Raw genomic sequence first — 17,172 nt, forward strand, 5'->3', positions numbered from 1 at the left:
ACCGCTCTTTCTTTTAACACAGATCATTCCAAGAGTTCTGATTCAATGCTTTTCCAGGCCTGAGAGCATGAGAGAGTCTGAGAGCTAGGATGAAAAACAAATAAGATGAAGGCAATAAAGCAGTAGCATGTGAGTTGTTATGTAAACTGCAAAAGCACCAAGACAAGTTTCAGTATATGTCACAGTTTTGTGCAAGAGCTATTTTGATGCAAGTTTCTATTTTTCAAGAAATTATAAATGGATTGTACTGTACCAGATAAACTAATTGTATGATACTGCAAAAGTTCATATTGTAATAACAAGTGACAGCCACATGATGGTGCTGCAGAGCTATATCACTGCTCATCCACAGGTAAGAACAAGTCATTTATTGTTGATTGATTCTTTAATGTCAATACTTGATTGATACAATACAAATAATTTCAGTTAAGAGACAATATACAGATTACAAGTTAACAATAAATTAATTACGTCTGATTTATTTTAAATTGTAGGCATTTCAAATCTGTATTTACAGTATTTCCAAATAAAATGTATAGTATTTTTAACATTAGCATAACTATTTTTGATAAAACATCTGAAAAAAATAGTCTTCCTACCACTGGGTAGAACCAGTGGAAAAAATGCCTGTGGCAGGTTATTGATTCAAAGCAGCTGTTGCTCCTCCTTGATACCAACACACAATAGCAGCATCTCTCTCCCACTATCAACGTTCCAATTACCTTTCCCTCTACCATCCTCTTGGGGATTGTGCAACATTAGTTCAGCAAAGACCCAGTAACAATGGCTACATCTCTGTGGAATGACAGGAACTACAAAACCTCAGGAGGTGAAAGCAAGTGACAAATAGATTCAACCAAACCTTCCTTTAGTTTGAACAAACTGCCAACACCTCTTCAAGGTCGAGTTTCCTCAATTCTGTGATCTTGGCTGGAAACTACCAGAATTGCACTCTGAATGTCTGCTGTGCTCATGTTTGCTTTTACACTACAGTTTATATTGTGTTGTTTCTAACATTTCTATGCACTGAAATAAAACCTGGCAAAGTATACAAAAGTTGACAATATACCATATAGTTTAAATTTCACTGTGATACTTACAAAAAGTGGAGAATAATCTATAATATCTCTCTCAACAACAGCAATACTCAATTTCAAAATAAATCTAAAGTCAAAGTCCAATTACTAGTTTAATTAGGAGCTTTCTGCCACATCTCATGGTCTTCACCCGAAGATGGAATTTATTTGGCGTAATCGTTAGTTAAGTCAATCTTGCTTAATTTTAAAGCTGATGGAGCTGATCCATCAGCTCAACCCACTGATGAAGACCATGGATTGTGATGGAAAAGATCCAGAAAATGCAAGTAAGTAGACCTTGAGTAAAGTTTTTTTTTCTTTTTTTTGTGTTAAAGTACTTATCTTCTAAACTCCAACTTATTTTTTTAAATCCAGGTTTAGACCAGATTTCACAACAAAGTCAAAAAAGATATTTGTCCTTTGCATGTTGGAGCTGTAAGCCAGAACTGTCTTCCTGTTATTTGCCATATAATACAACTGATTTCTCTCCAAATAATTAGAATGCAAAGTACAGTATCGATCAATGGACACCTACAGGTTGCTGATGATGTTTTTCTTACATTTAATATACTCTAACAATTACTGAGGGAGATTTATTAATGTTAAATGCTTCACATAGCAGCTTTAAACTCAAACTGAACAATCTGTGTACAAAATGTCAAGAGCTCAAATCATATTTCACAGACACATCAGTATGATGATAGTCATGATCACAAGTAAAAACAGTTTTCATATTTTATCCTGTACATAAACAGCACACAGTGCCATTCAACAGCTTACACTGGGTGCATCCGTACAAATGTGTTCATAGGATCTATTTCTATTACTTTAACAAGATTGATTGATGTAATATTTGTGTCGATATACTTTAGTTTCAACAAGACAAGCATTTACAAACTACAAAGATTTCAGAACACAAAAGTAAAATTACATTTAAAATATGTACATCACACTTATGGAAAACTGCACAGACTGAATTAAACAGGAAGTATACTTACAAACATAGCCGTGTACGTGTGTGTTTTACTACATTTGTGGGGTCCAAAAACCGGGGACCAAAATTCTGGGAGGGTTAAGCCTTGGGTTAGGTTTAGGTTAGGGTTGGGTTAGGGTTAGAGTTAGGGTTGAGGTTAGCCAGTTAAAGTTCGGGTGAGTGGATAGGTATTATGTTGATAAAGGTTCTTCACAAAGATAGGTGTGCAACAATGTGTGTGTGTGTCTGTGTGAACATGCACGTCTCTGTGCAAGCATGTAGATAGGAATTATATTACATTCACAGTTGCAGAGGAAAGGTGGGTTAGGAGAGAGAGCATATCAGCCAGATCACCACTAATAGAAATATTACAAACACTGAGAATTTCATGATTATTCCCAGACACACCAACTCAGATTTATTACATACTCTAACAGAATGTACCTGTTCTCTCTCTCCTCTCACACTCATGGGCAGACACGCACAGATAGGATGGGGTCTACGAGCGGCAGCAGCCAGCAGTCCTCACTTCTTTGTTGACGTACTCCTGCAGCTGAAACTTTGGCTCGTCGGGCTCCTTCATGGTCCTGTGCTTCAGTTCTCTGAGACAGAGGCAGAGACAGTAACGTGAGGCCATGCTAGCTCTGCTAACTGAGAGAGGTGACAACTTTCAAACTGTGCTGTGGTTTCTGAGATTTATCACAATTACCTTTTTGCCACGGTGATGAGGTTTGGCGTCAGTCACAAAGATGGTTTGTTACCGGCTGGCAGATTAATCTGATTTATGTGAAATTTGTTTTTGTAGGCACTAACATAGGCCTGCTTTGAAATTAATGATTACTGCAGAATATTTACCAAAATATATATTGTGTTGCTGTCCTTGTTGTAAGCTTCAGACAATTTCATCAATAACTGTTTTTTTGCCTCCTTATTGGGTTTTTACATTCATTTTGTCGTCTTTATTTCCTTGTGCAATCATTCAGTTTTGTAAAGGTCACAGTTTGGAATATAGCTAAATATGAAATATTGCTCTGTGCTAGTTGTCACTTTTGATGTGTGATTGACAAGTTATTAACTTTGACTCCACAGACTGACTGCTGGGCCCAAGGTCCTAGTTTGGAGATCCCAAACTTTCCAAAGAAGCCAAATTTGAATTGAATGGTTTGAATTGAATTTTAGGACAATGTGTATAAAATGAGATTCCAAGAATATTTCTGTTTGATGGAATGCACACAACAGCAAAAACATGTACATGTTTATATTATGAGACAGTGTAAAATATGATGATTTTTCACAGTCAAACTTATTCAGCATAATACACTTACTGGCTTTCTTGTCAAAAGCAAAATGAGAAGCTAGATACAAGAAGAAAAATAACATTTACATAGGACAACAGACATAGGTCGGCGGCTAAAGAACACAGTAATCACTGAAGTATAGATTAGTGCTGTTGTCACAATTAGTGTTGTTGTTTCCATGTGAATCATGTTGTTGCTTTTCCTTTCAGCACACGTGTGTTTTGCACTAAAGCACAAAATGAACTAAAACATGGGGTGAGGTGGAGTAGAAGAGGTGGGAAAATGGTAGAATGACAGATGAGAAGTGATGGAGAGATAAAAAAAAACAGAGACAAGAGATGTAAAAACTAAAAAGGCGTTAACATGAGCAAGAGGACAACAACAGGAGAAGATGTGGTTTCTATATTCTGTATCTGCAGGTTGTTATGTGCCAGACTGTCATGCTATTCTTGGCAACACCCAACCATGCCAGCTTGTTACCATAACAAGGCTATAAATGTAAAACAGCTCCCACACAAACTGTCCGACACTACACATTTGAGTCAAACACTCACTCAAAATAGAATTCTCAGCATTATTTTTGTTCTTATTAAAGACAAGTAGGACGATTTGGTCTTCTGTTATCAAGAGAACACATTTGTAATTTGGGTCCCTGTATCTGAGTGCTTGAGTTTGGCATTTTCTGTTATCATACCATGACCACAGGGAACAAATGCAAATGTACATCAATAACAATGCATTAATAACCCTGCTCTCCCCTATCATTACCAGACTGCTGCTGGTTTTTTTCCTGCTCTCTGCTTTTAAATTCAGTCCTCTCTCACCTGTCCTTCATCAGAAGTGCAGATTTCTCAAAACTGAATATGGACTCATGCAGCATCACACAAAATGTAATGCCTCTAGTTAAAACAAAGCATTTCTAATGTGTTTTAGTGTTACAGAAACATTTCAGGTACAGTTCATATGTGCAACACAATCTTTGACCACCACAGAGTAATTACTGCACAGCTAAACTGTTTAAAGTGTTTGGTGTCCAGCCAGACTCAACATGCCACAGTACATGCTGCTGCTGTTAATGGGCCTGTTTTTACTGCCTCTGTTGATTAAAAAGCACTTTTCAACACAGCATCATCAGTGAAACCTAATGAATGTTCCTTTTAGCGATTTTATAACTGAGTTATAAAGAGGGGGAAAGTAGATCCAGAAAAGTGCAATATATTAAATCAACACATTAACCTGTCAACAAAACAGTTAACATTACGTATGCATCATTCCAAACTACCGATGAGTTCCCTTTACTTCTTCTACAAGTCTTCACTTGGGGCAGTGGGTGGGTTTCCATCCACTTGATTTTTAGTGGAAATTTGAAAAAACCTTGAAAAATGTTTGGCAGTGGTGGAAAAGTCTGTGTATTGATAACAGCAAAATGTTATCAGACTTAGAGGATAAATCGTGACATACATGAAGCATGACAAAAATACTGTGGACCAATGAGGAGAATGTAATGTTGTGCCTATTTCCCGAGATTCTTTTGAGTCTTACTTTAAGACATCCTCCTGTCCTGCTGCAGCATTAGCTAACATTAGCTAACATAAGCTAGCAGTCATACCAGACCAAGTAGCAGAAAACCCCTCAGTGCACTGACTGGAGCCAGGGAGTGTTTTATTGAATTAATTCAACTTTGTATTTCATTTAAAATGACTGGGTTACTTTCTCAAAACACTGTGCAGTGTTATTTTCATGGAACACCAGACCTACCAGGGACAAATGGATGATTTTGATGTCCTACTTCTTTATCACTTAATAGGCAGAGCACACAAACTCTCAACTCAACATGTCTGTGTGTTCCTTCAAAGTAAAGTTATAGTTCAGTCTGAGGACACAGGGATCCTCACTGTGCTCCTCATACTGTGCTGTTGTGTGTGTTTGTGTGTGTGTGACTCACTTGGCCACAGCGGTGAAGGCCAGCTCCACATTCAGTCCAGATTTAGCGCTCGTCTCCATGAAGGGCACTCCAAACTCCTGCACAGAGAAACACATTTATTAGGGTTGTGTTTTTGTACATGTGTGTGAACTTAGCACTCTTATAGCATGTCTTTTCCTATGAGGAGAAAATGCCTTGACGCTGACAGAGAGATGAGGTTTATGAGTAGAATTAGGAGTTTAGATTTAGAGCTATGGTTTAAAGTACCTGGAGAGGGATGAGAGGGCTGCTGATCAATACCAATAATTCAACAATAATTCAGATGGGTGCTGAGATTTCTGGCTTTCAGATATAATTTTCTCCCCACTTTGTTGTAATTTAAAAGAAAGAGAAAGAGCACAGTATGCAGTCAATGAAAGATGCTCCCAGGTATAATAATCTCATTCTGTGTGTGTGTGTGTGCATGTCAATATTCTTGCTGTTCGTGTTACCTTGACAGCTGCAGTTCCTTTGCCACACCACTCCCTACCACTTGTGCTCATACTTTATCTAACATGCCTCTCAGAATTTATCTGAGCGAAACGGCCTGGAAAATTAAGTTAGCAAGCCCCCCCCCGCCCGTCATTTACTCCAAACAATAACAACATTATGTGCCTCCATGAATACATAATTGCACACACTAATCAAGATACTGCAGCTGCATGGGGGGAGTTGTTAGGTCCATGTGGGCAGAATGAGTAAAGCATGTCTGTTATCCCTGTCACATGTGTCACACTTGTGTGTGTATCATGAGGCTTACCTTTGCCAGCTTCTCTCCCTCCTCTCGTTTCACCACCCTGTCATGTGTGGAGTCAGCCTACAACACAATGGACACACAATATAAACCAACTCTGTCACACAGAGTTGAGAGTGACTAATGCTGACATATCCATGTACATTTCTCTGAAATTTTCCTTTTTTACAACATAAATTTCAATACCTGCCAGTTAGTTTCTCATCTTTGAGCAGCTTCTTCAACATTATGTCTTATGTCTATTTTTATGACCACGGCCAGGCAGGTGATGCACAGTTTATCATAGCTTTAATGGCTTGCTGTGGCTAGAAACAAGGCTGTTGAGCTAAAAAGCTATTCCCCACATTTTCTTACCTTTCATGTCATAAATGCAGAGATTAAAAAAAATAATAAAACAACTAGTAGTACTACTACTTTAATTTCTGGCCTCGTGAAATAACAGAAACATCACAACAACTAAGATAAATGTGTCTTTTTAACTTGTTAACATTAGATGTCTGACTTCATTTAGCAAGTCGCTAACTTTATTTGCTGCTGGGCAGATTATGTGCAGCAGAGCTTTTCTGTTGAATATGGCTTCCCTGTTTCCTGGCTGGAAACAATGCCGAGGGTTTCTGAGTTGTAAATCAAGACTAGTTAAAAGAAGGTACCTGACTTTAAGTTGAACATCCTGTGTTCAGTAGCTAGTTGCTATAACCTTCTGCCTAATTTCTGTGGGTTTATCACTATGTGTAGTCATTTGTTCAGTTGTTGATTTATAGTTAAACTTTAACAATACCTGTGGTCACTTAACCAACATGATGCTATAACCACTGAAATTATCATTAACCTCTAAAACGTGACATTTGAGAATCCTGTCTGTGATGCATAAAACAAAGTACTTCTCTCTCCCTGCTTCCAAGCACATCCATCTATTCATCCACACACTCCGTCTCCCACCATACCTCCCTCCATGATCCCACCCTCTATGAATCCATCTGTCCATCCATCTCCCAGTGTTGGCAACAAGGTCTCACCTTGTTGCCCAGCAGCATGACGACCACGTCCTGCTGAGCGTACTCATGGATCTCTGTCAACCACGCCTGGAGACGGAAAGAGAGCACAGAGTGGTGAAGAAATCCAAAAAAGGGGAAAGGAAAAGAAGGACAAGGAGAGAGAGTATAGGCAATAGGCATGATAGAGCCGAGGTATTAGAGACAAAGAGTGGTGCCAGAGGTTATGGATGGATTCACAGCAAAGGAGAGAGGGAGAAAGACAAAAGACTAATTTATTGGTCAGTGGCTGCAGTTCATCTTGCCCTGCCCTTCTCCTCCAGATCTTCTCCTCTTCACTCCTCCTGCCTCTCTATCCATCCATCTTCTTCCAATTATAGGTCAGTAGTCTCTTGGCTCTGTGTTACCTGTCTTGGTTAAAACGCACTTAGTGTCTCTTGAGGACTCCCATACTCTTTGATCCACACACTCAGACATTGTACGCCTGCGCACACACCAATTTCCTCAAGATATATTGTAGATCTCATTGTTAGTTTGCTAGAGCAGTACACATGAAAACAGAGGCTGAAACAAACGGTTTCCATCCCACAGTCAGGAGACTTTCAGGCAAAGTTTGTGTCCAGTGATCAGTGATGTCACCGAGCAGCTACGACAAAGACGACGAATGCAGCTTAAAAAAACAGTATCGGACAAGTCTGTCTTTACCGTCAGCTAATATTTCAGAATTTCTTCCACCAACAAAAACAAATAAATGCACTTGGCAATATTCCACTGATGCACTGATTGAAGGTAATACAACTTTAATGGGCTCTATACAGAAAACAGCAGAAGTGACATTTGTGAAAGGTTGTGATGCAGACAACATTTTATTACTGTTTGTCAAATGAATCATTGGTAGCAGTACATATACACAACATGTCTTTTATTCTGAATCTGGAATAATGAGGTACAGGATGCCTCAGGCAACCCTGTCTCCAAGAAATGACATTTATATGCAGCTAATTTACAACAGAAACTATGTTTAGAAGGAATTATAAAGTCGACAGGTTTACATATTAACATACTGAGGAAATACTATTAATCAATGTATTTGGCAAGTCACACAAATACTCATACTGAATGAATCAGATGTTTTTGGCCAAAATATTTGCTCTTGCATGACTATATCCATTTGTAGTGAATACAGCAATTTTATATGAAAGTTATAGAAAGACTGTGGTCTGGTTTAACACAGCAAATGTTCACTTCAGACACAATCTGTTTATTTACATTTAACCTAAGAAACTGCAAGATGCAGTTTGTTGCATCTAAACATGTACTGGTCTCCTTTCAGAGAAATGGGTCCTGTTGTTTATTTATTTACCTACACTCCCCTACAGTTGAACATATACATGTAGCTGAGCAGTGTACTTGGATGACGATAAGAATGCGTTAATAGTAAAATAGGATTATTAACGCAGGCTATCAATAACTTACATTACAGTCAGGTAGCTGGCCTACTTTCACGTTTCTAATTAGCCCATATGATTATGGACATAATTTCAGTTATGGTAATTACTGTCCCTTTACATTCTCTAAGCAGATACTATATGCCTGTGTGCTTTTGTGTGTATGATTAAATCTAAACCTTCAAACATTTTAAAAATCCTGAAAAGTCATAATTTTTGGCACCAAAAATACTAAAATAATGAGCCACAGAGGATCATTAGGATTTGTTGTTTGCTTTATTTTCTGTTGGTGGGATCACGAAGGACAGGTGAGGTATTCTGAGATTCTGCTGTTAAGCCTGGATAAGAATGAGAAGAAGATGGAGTTAGGTGTGATGAAATGGAGAGCTTATGCAACAGTGAAGTCAGTGTTTAGGAGCGGTTCAAGGTTGTGTCAAAACACCTCTACTGTTTGAGAGATGGAGAACAGGAAGATTATGCAGTATGAGAGTAAGAATGTACATTTCATCAGTACTGAGGTGAAAGAAAAAAATGTCCTCCGCCAAATGTCTACAAATGAAAAGCTCTCCTTATACAAGAACACATCTGACACTGAAAGTCATAGTATAGATTATAAAGGCAGGTAAAGTGGCCTAGGCTGTATATATACACTGATCAGCCACAATACTGAAACCACTTACAGCTGAAGTGAATAACACTGATCATTTCTTTACAACACAATGTTCTGCTGGGAAACCTTGGCTCCTGACATTCATCTGGATGTTTCTTTGACATGTACCAGCCACCTACACACTGTTGCTGACCAATCACAGCCCACCATATCAACTGCACTCAGCAGTCCAATGGGAGGGGCCCATCACAGCACAAAAACTGCTCAGAAATGTCTCGAGGAACACGTTGACGAGCCCAAGGTGTCGACCTGGCCTCCAAACTCCCCAGATCACAATCTGATCCAGCATCTGTGGGATGCACCACAACAAGCCAGATCCATGGAGACCCCACCCTGCAACCCACAGGACCCCGCTGCCAGACACCACAACACCACAGGTGGTTTTAAAGTTGTGGCTGATCAGTGAATATTGACTGAAAACATCTAAAAAAATCACATGTAATAATAATACTAATAATAATTTCACCAGATAAATCAGATGATTTGGGTTTATCATACTGATCAGTTTGTATTCAGAAAACTGTGTATTTTATTGCAGTATTTAGTGATGTTAGAAAATGTTAGCAATTCTACCCTTGCTATTAACAGCAGAGTATTTGTTACATTATTCTGCTTAACAAGTCCTACATGAAAACTGCAAACCTCCTGAAAGGCAGCTACCTTAAAAGATCTGGTTTTGAAAACTGCAGTGCACCATGGGGATTTTTTTGGGAGGGCCTAACAGACTTCCGTCGTGTTGAGTTAAGTGGAACAGATTCCTCAACAAGACATCACAACTCGAACGGTTCCACTCCTCTGCTTTACCAAACGGTTTGAAAACCATTAAAATCTGTGACATTTTATACTTGCAGGGGTCCAACCAAACCCTTCCAGTCTGGTGCACTGTCACACTCAGATCTCTGAGTCCTTCCTCGAAAAATCTGACAGGTTTCTTTAATCATTTTGCTGGCAAACCTGAGGGGATCAGCCTGCAAATCGCTCCATTTTCCACTGAGCTGTACAGTACATCTCCACTGAGCCTTTCTGTGCTTACACATTGTGAGAAATCTCTCTGTCAACTTCAGAAATAAAATAAAGAAACATCATAAAATACTCCTCTTGCTCTTTGGACATTATTCCCACTGGTTTTCTGAATGTTTCGCTTCATAGTATTGTACGTTAAATCCTGTCTATTCCGCTCCAGATTCACACAGTCCTGTTTCAAATTAACTTCTGTAGAAAAACAAATCTTTCCCAGACTTTTTTAATAGAACAAACTGAATTGAAAGTTCACAGCATGAGTTTTTACAGTGATGTGGTATAAAAAAGAAATATAAAATAAGTAGAGACGGGCAGCTGAGCAGAGGGCTGCTGTTACCATTTCAAGCATCAATAAGCAGATATTGACCACTTCTGACCGGTGGTGAGCAGAGGCAAATATATTTCATTGCTATTGAACGAAACAGCAAGAGAGAAAGGTCAGGTCTCCCTCTCTCACACACACATACATACTGTATGGTACACACACATTTCCTCCTGCATCCCCCCCACCTCCCTCTCTGTGTATCGTCAGATGAAAACCACTCAGATCAGCGGTAATCCCTCCCCCTCGTCTGCAGGTTTACAGTATTCTGCGCTGCCTCTCCAGGGGTTTACATCACTTCATTACACAGAGATTAATGTACCGAGCCCTCACCTAGCAGCCCCGACTCTCGACAACATGTGAACCTGCCAATTACTCACACAGCCTTGAAAGATCTCGGCGGCCTGTGGGTGGATTAGGAGGAAGGGAGAGAGGGAGAGCAGCCTCTGAGCAGATCAAACTTCAAAGGACTGACTGTAAACTCTGAGCGTTAGAGTTCATAAATGTGTAGGAGCATTGAGAGGAGGACACGTGTATGTGCTGGTCTACATGTGATAGCTTGTGACGTGCTGTTCAGATAGTTCTAAGCTTACATAAGCTTTCAGGTTGGCACTTTGGTTTTGTGTACAGCCACTGCATTTTGTACAAAGGTAAAAGTATCTTCAGCTGTCAAGAGATGCAAAAAAAAGGTGCAAACAACTTGTAACAAATGTGTGAGCGATGCAAAGAAAATAAATGTGACTAACCAATTAAACTGACCGCTGCAGAAGTCACCAGATAATGTCACAGTCTAATTTGCATATTGCTACAGCTCCCTGAACTTTGTGCATCTCTTCAAAACAGATAAGCAAAAAAATGTCATCACTAATGTTAAGTTATATCAAAATGCTCTGACACTGCTCCAGTGGATAGAATAAGTTGCAAGAAACAATATCACCAGAAAGACTTAAAACTCACAACTTTCTACGTTTTTTTTGTTTGTTTGTCAATAATAAAGTTGCTATATATAGAATTGTTATGTTTTGCGTTATCACACACATATGGGCTTTAAGGTCCTAAATTTTTTAATTCTATAAATCACTGAGACCAAAATAGCTGCACTTTAATGTTTTCCAGGATGTGAATGCAGTTACATTCTACTTGCAGGTTTCTGTGTAGTAACAAGACTAAAAATCTACAGCCATGCTGATCTGTGAAGTTGTATTTAGGCACAGTGGTACTAGGAGCTAAATGCTAAATGCATATTTAGCAGGTATAATGTTTACCATGTTGACTGTCTTAGTTTACCAAGTTAGCACGCTAACATTTTCTAATTAGCACTAAAACAAAGTATGCGTGGGATCTGTGAATGTCTGCACAAAATATGTCAATTCATTCAAAAGATGTCAACAAGTGATAATGTTTGACGTGTTGGTGGCACTAGGTGAAAAGTTAAGGGGTTAAGGAGGTAAACAGGGTTCATCCTCTGGTAACCATGGATGTCTGTACCAAATGTCATGGTAATTCATCTGATAGGAGTTGAGATATTTCAGTCTGGACCTACTGACTGACTGACATCCTTAAAGCAATGCTGCTAGCGAGGCTGAAAACATTCTTGCCTGCAGCTGCAGCTGAGTTTGTGAAGCAGAAAGCGATTCATTATGACACACTTGACTACAAATGCCAGTAAGTGGTCAGGCTGTTTATCTGTGATCCAACACAGACAATGGCCACACAATCAAAGCAAAAAATGTTATGTTCACTCAGACTTAAATATTACTGAAAATAGTTTAATATCAGTTTCTCATGAAGAAAATATACACTTTCTTATACTGTTTGTGTGTGTGTGTGTGTGTGTGTGTGTGTGTGTGTGTGTGCGTTTGCGCATGTGTGAGTGTGTGTGAAATGAGAACTCTGTGGGTTTCTGGGCGTTTATTTGAGGAAGCTGTGGTCATATTTTTGGGTGGGCTGCTGGGTGAGGAAACACACTGAGAGAGAGATATTTAGAAAGAGATACGAGAAAGAGATTAGTTCAGACTGAAGGAGGACTGAGATCAACACGGCACTGTAGGTAAACTGTTTTACACGATACATATTTACATCTTGGGCACAAATTATGCAGATAATAAACATGACCGTATTAATTCGCAAGTTCTTGTGTATGATCATTTGAGGCTGTCAAAGTAATACATTTTAAGTTATGTACTATTTTTGGAGAATGTTATGTTTGTTTAGTTAGCATGCCCAATATTGTAGTTTAATCAAACCAGCAACTTTATTTATATAATATATAAGTATAGTATAAGTATTACTGTGTAACTTTTAAAACGTAAAAAATAACACAGTCTTTCTCTTACAAATGAAAAGTATAATACCGGTAAGTCATAAAATTCAATGCACCCGGGGTTTTTGATGTGACAGCCTTACTTTCTGCCTTACTATTCTGGCATACTTTGCTTATGCTGGCTAATGCTATCTAACATCTGCAACACTTTAAGCTATTATATTGCTGTATGAAGGATATTACTGACTCAGTTTGCCAACTTTATGAGTTTTTCCCACTTGCACTACTGTTACAATAGCTTAGCCTTGTAACTAAAAGCTAAACAGTAGTTACACATTTATTTGTGTACTATAACAATGACAAAATTACCTTTTCAAATTAAAACTGGTGGTTTTCAGTTGATCAACAAAGTCCTTTTAAATACTGCTGGGTGTTGGCACAGCATCCAGCTTTATTGCGAAAGCGAACTGGTTCTGAAACATGTGAAACCCTGTGTGAGAAGTTGAGATGGGCGTCTCTTGTTCCTCTTTTCATCTTTTAGACATCCTGACCCTCCTCACTCCCTCTATGTTTCTCTTCACAGGGTTAGCAGCATACCTGCCAAACGCTGAGTCCCCCAAGATGAATAAGGGCTCCACTGCTATAAAGGGCACTGTTAGTCAAGCCTGTGTGAGTGGTGGCAATGCCAAGTGTGGCCAGATGAGTAAAAAAGTGTCTAATGGTAATTATGTGAGCCACAGAACACAGAATGGAGACTGCAAGGGCAGACAAAAGCCAGGACAAGTCGTATCACACAGCCAGGAGCCCAGAGAGCACTCTTTGTTAACTGTCTCCACCTCTACTGTGGCCCCCAGTTCTCACCAGCGGCGGTGGTCAGCTGACTTTGGTCAGTGTTTGACCTCATCTGTCATTACAGTGAGTAAGAACAAGAAGGAACCACGGCCTCCTCAGCGAGGAGTATCTCTCTGCACACCTCACACAGCACCCCATCCCTCATTCAAACGCTACTCCTGCCCCCCCATGGGGATGTATAGATCACCAAGTCAGTCCTCATCTTCCTCCTCCTCCTCCACCTCATCCTGCTCCTCTCCACCTCCCGTGAAGACATCTGTTATCACTGGCCATGACCCTCTAGGCTGGAAGTTGCAACCCAAGTCCAGCTCCACCTCCCCCCGGTCTCGCACTAACAGGCTGTCTCTGCAGATTCCCCTACCTGTTATCTTTCCTGATCCTGAATCTAGTCCTGACCCAACCTCTAAATTAGACAACACTCCTAATCAAGACCTCTCCCCTAAAACCAAACCCCCTCTCAAACCCAAACCATCCCGCCGGCGCCACTCTGACTCCTCAGCCTTCCTCAGATCTTCGGCGTCCCCTCTGCCTGTGGTGACGCTTGAGGAGCTCTGTGCCGTGCATCTTCGCCCGGTCACCCATTCAGATGAGTCCGATAATGTCTTCAGTGAGGAGAATGAAGAGGAGGTGAAGGTGACCACTCAGCCACGTAAAATACCACCACCTGTTCCAGAAAAAACCTCCATGGCCAGACAAATAGCACAACTGATTGCCCATTCGTTGCAACGCCATACGCCTGTTACCACCAAAACCAAAGACAAAGATATTTACTCCAGTGTGATGAAGCCAAAACCTAAACAGACTGTGAAGCACAGCAGCCTGCATGATAAAAAAATTGGTAAGTAAATCTCCCAATTACCATCGAGGAAGAATAATGTTATCAGTCTACAATGTGCAGATTTTGACATAGAAACTTGAACTCACATATTTTGGTGCTGCCCTCTAGTGGCACTGTTCAGGACCAAAATACAACCATGGCTAAGGGAGTGTGGTATAACAGCAGAAGTATTATAGGGTCAAGTGGGAGGAAAACAACAAGAATAAAGATATCTGTTGCAAGATTTGTCATTTTAACAGGTGAAAACAGCAGCTAGCGTTACATGCGTGAGAAGCTGCGACCTGACAGTTTCGTACACTGCTCTTCGTTAATGATAATTAGCAGAGAATCTGTGAATTTTGCCAACCTCAGTGTCTGAACTGAGTCACACTCTGGTACTTTCACATAATTTTCACTTAGATATGCAGCAGAATGTTGCACTGTAGAGCGCTGCTGTGGGAAAGGAGAGTAGCTCTGCAACACTAGCAGGCTGAGATGCATACAGTCATAACAAAGACAGGATCTGATAATTATCAGCTTTATTTTAGCTGATACCACGCCATTAAGATACATTCTGATCGGGCCCCTAACAGCAGTCCTTAGGGTCAGCTCAGGACATGTCTCTTCATAACTGATGCAGCAGAGACAGTAATATCTTTTCTTTTAGTTCCTAGTTTGGATCAAGCACCAGAAACACTGGATCCCATACTTAACATGATGTAACTTGAGTAAAAGTGTTGGTCCTCCCATTTACACAAACAGTAAAATTATTTTATTGTGTATGAAAATGATGGCACAACACTGTCTTTAAAGTTTGAAGAAGATCTCATTGCAGATGCTTGAGTGCCTTTCACCCTTGATTAGCTTTTGATTGATTTCCTATGTGATGTGCTGAGAGGAGAGGAGGGGCTTCACAGTGTCAGTCAATAGTAACAACATTTACTGTGTTCTGCAGGGCTGCGTCTGGATACCAGCTGTGACCGGGAGAGGTCCACTCCACGCTTCCCTGGCAGAGAGATCTGAGAGAGGACGACTGAACCTTCGGTCTTGATCTTTCAACCTCTGACACCATTTACTACAAGGCTGTTCAAAATATTTCACAGATTATTTTTTAATCAAAGTGTTTTAATTTTTAAAGTACATAATACACTTTCCAAGCTTCGCCCCACAGAGCATATGAGTGTTATCACACCAGTATTCTGTATTCTGTTGTTTTACCACTTTATGTACTACAGTCCTGTTGGACCTCTGCTGTAAATATCTGGCTGACTCCTCTCTGTTGTAGAGATGTGACTTTGTTCTTCCTGTCAGTCACAAACAAGTGTAGCTTTCAGGGGATGTGGAGCTTGTGTAGGAAGAAACACACCCTGTAGATACTGCAGTTCCTGCTGACTACTGATACAAATCATAAATCACTAAATTGCCATTTCAGTTACAGTTGTATATCTCCCTTTACAGTTACCCGTGATAGAAGATATATTCTTTGTAACAAAAATAGAAATAATATGTATAATATAGTAAATTTGAACTTATAAAGCAGACTGATATTAGTTGATAAGTTGATGGATTAGTTTATCAACAGCAATATTTTTTTTTCAGTTATGTTCTTGAAGCTGGGGGCTGTTAAATCCCCCTTAAGTCTGTTAATCAAATAAAAACCAAATACTGTTGAAGCTTCTCAAGTGTGATTATTTGCAAACTTTGCTGTTGTTTTTTTAAAATGATTGTTAGCTGAATATAATATTCTCAATAGAACTTAACTGAAGGTCAAACAAACCATTTTACTTTAACACATCACTTTGGTCTCTGGTAATGTATGAATGGTATTTGTCATTTTTTTTGGCATTTTACAGAAGTGAAACCTGTTAATAGACAGCCACAGCCCTAAAATTAGTGGTGCCAACTGAATGTGAGAATATGATTTATTTTTAATAAGTTCTGTGCAAAATTCACACTCTTTTGTTTGTTTTTATTCATGTTTCCCACAGTCTGATGTTTCTGCCTCCAGATGAATTTCTGCTGCTATGTTGCAGTTCAGCCTCGGCAGCCTCTTACTATACACTATAATACTTGGGTGAATTTAGTGTGTTTGCCTGACAGATGCACAAACTCACAATGCAGCAGCAAAATCTAACTTGCTTGTAATGCTACAATGTGATTGGAACAGTTTGTGAACTTTACACAGGTGGAAAATTCTGAGAATCTTTTCTTATCATTTAAATAAACAGGAAAATGGGCTCAAGACGGCAAAATGTATATAGATTGTCTAATCACAAAGAGACAGCTGCTCAGTGGGAAATCACTGGGAAAACAGATAGAAAAGCCAACTATATTATCACTGTGTATTTACGGACTTAAAACAATCTCAGAGTCTCACAGATACCCAGTAATGCTCATCAGACTGTTGACATGGTGTGCTTTTTCAGATATTCTACAACAACAGCGGGGACATTTTAGCAATTAGGGTGGACAACATGATAGTAGCAGCCAAAGACTAGGGCTTGTTTACCTTCTGTTATCTTTGCACGTTTGTATTGAAATTATCATCTTGTGCCACACTTGGCAGAGTCGGCTCAGACAGAATTAATGGTCACAGTGACCTTGACCTTTGACCTTGACACAAACATAATACCTCTAGCAACTACTGTCAATGATGCAGAGGCATAAATACAATGCCCTCAACAATAAGGCATCACCAGCCGAAGTCTCTTTTTGGGACATCAT

At 39.6% G+C, this 17,172-nt stretch overlaps 2 protein-coding genes across 3 annotated transcripts in view; one reads left to right on the forward strand and one right to left on the reverse strand.

Annotated features, from left to right (window-relative positions):
* Positions 1-367: 367 nt before the first annotated feature.
* Positions 368-17,172, reverse strand: part of LOC108889175 (ras-related protein Rab-26) — a 71,454-nt gene continuing 54,649 nt past the window's right edge. Inside the window, 4 exon segments of the mRNA XM_018685542.2 lie at positions 368-2,651; positions 5,293-5,369; positions 6,071-6,127; positions 7,081-7,146. Coding sequence (XP_018541058.1) covers positions 2,549-2,651; positions 5,293-5,369; positions 6,071-6,127; positions 7,081-7,146 — 303 coding nt within the window. The 3' untranslated portion in view covers positions 368-2,548.
* On the forward strand, positions 12,464-16,121 carry LOC108889174 (putative protein TPRXL). Of its 2 annotated transcripts, none has more exons than XM_018685541.2 (3): positions 12,464-12,566; positions 13,363-14,469; positions 15,404-16,121. In XM_018685541.2, the coding sequence occupies exons 2-3, from the start codon at positions 13,401-13,403 to the stop codon at positions 15,469-15,471; spliced, it is 1,137 nt and encodes a 378-aa protein (XP_018541057.1). In that variant the 5' UTR covers positions 12,464-12,566; positions 13,363-13,400; the 3' UTR covers positions 15,472-16,121. The 2 variants fall into 2 exon arrangements, with proteins under 2 accessions (XP_018541057.1, XP_050922268.1); XM_051066311.1 differs by having other exon boundaries at positions 12,466-12,562.

This window comes from Lates calcarifer, linkage group LG23, assembly GCF_001640805.2.
Source record: "Lates calcarifer isolate ASB-BC8 linkage group LG23, TLL_Latcal_v3, whole genome shotgun sequence".
NCBI lineage: Eukaryota > Metazoa > Chordata > Actinopteri > Centropomidae > Lates > Lates calcarifer.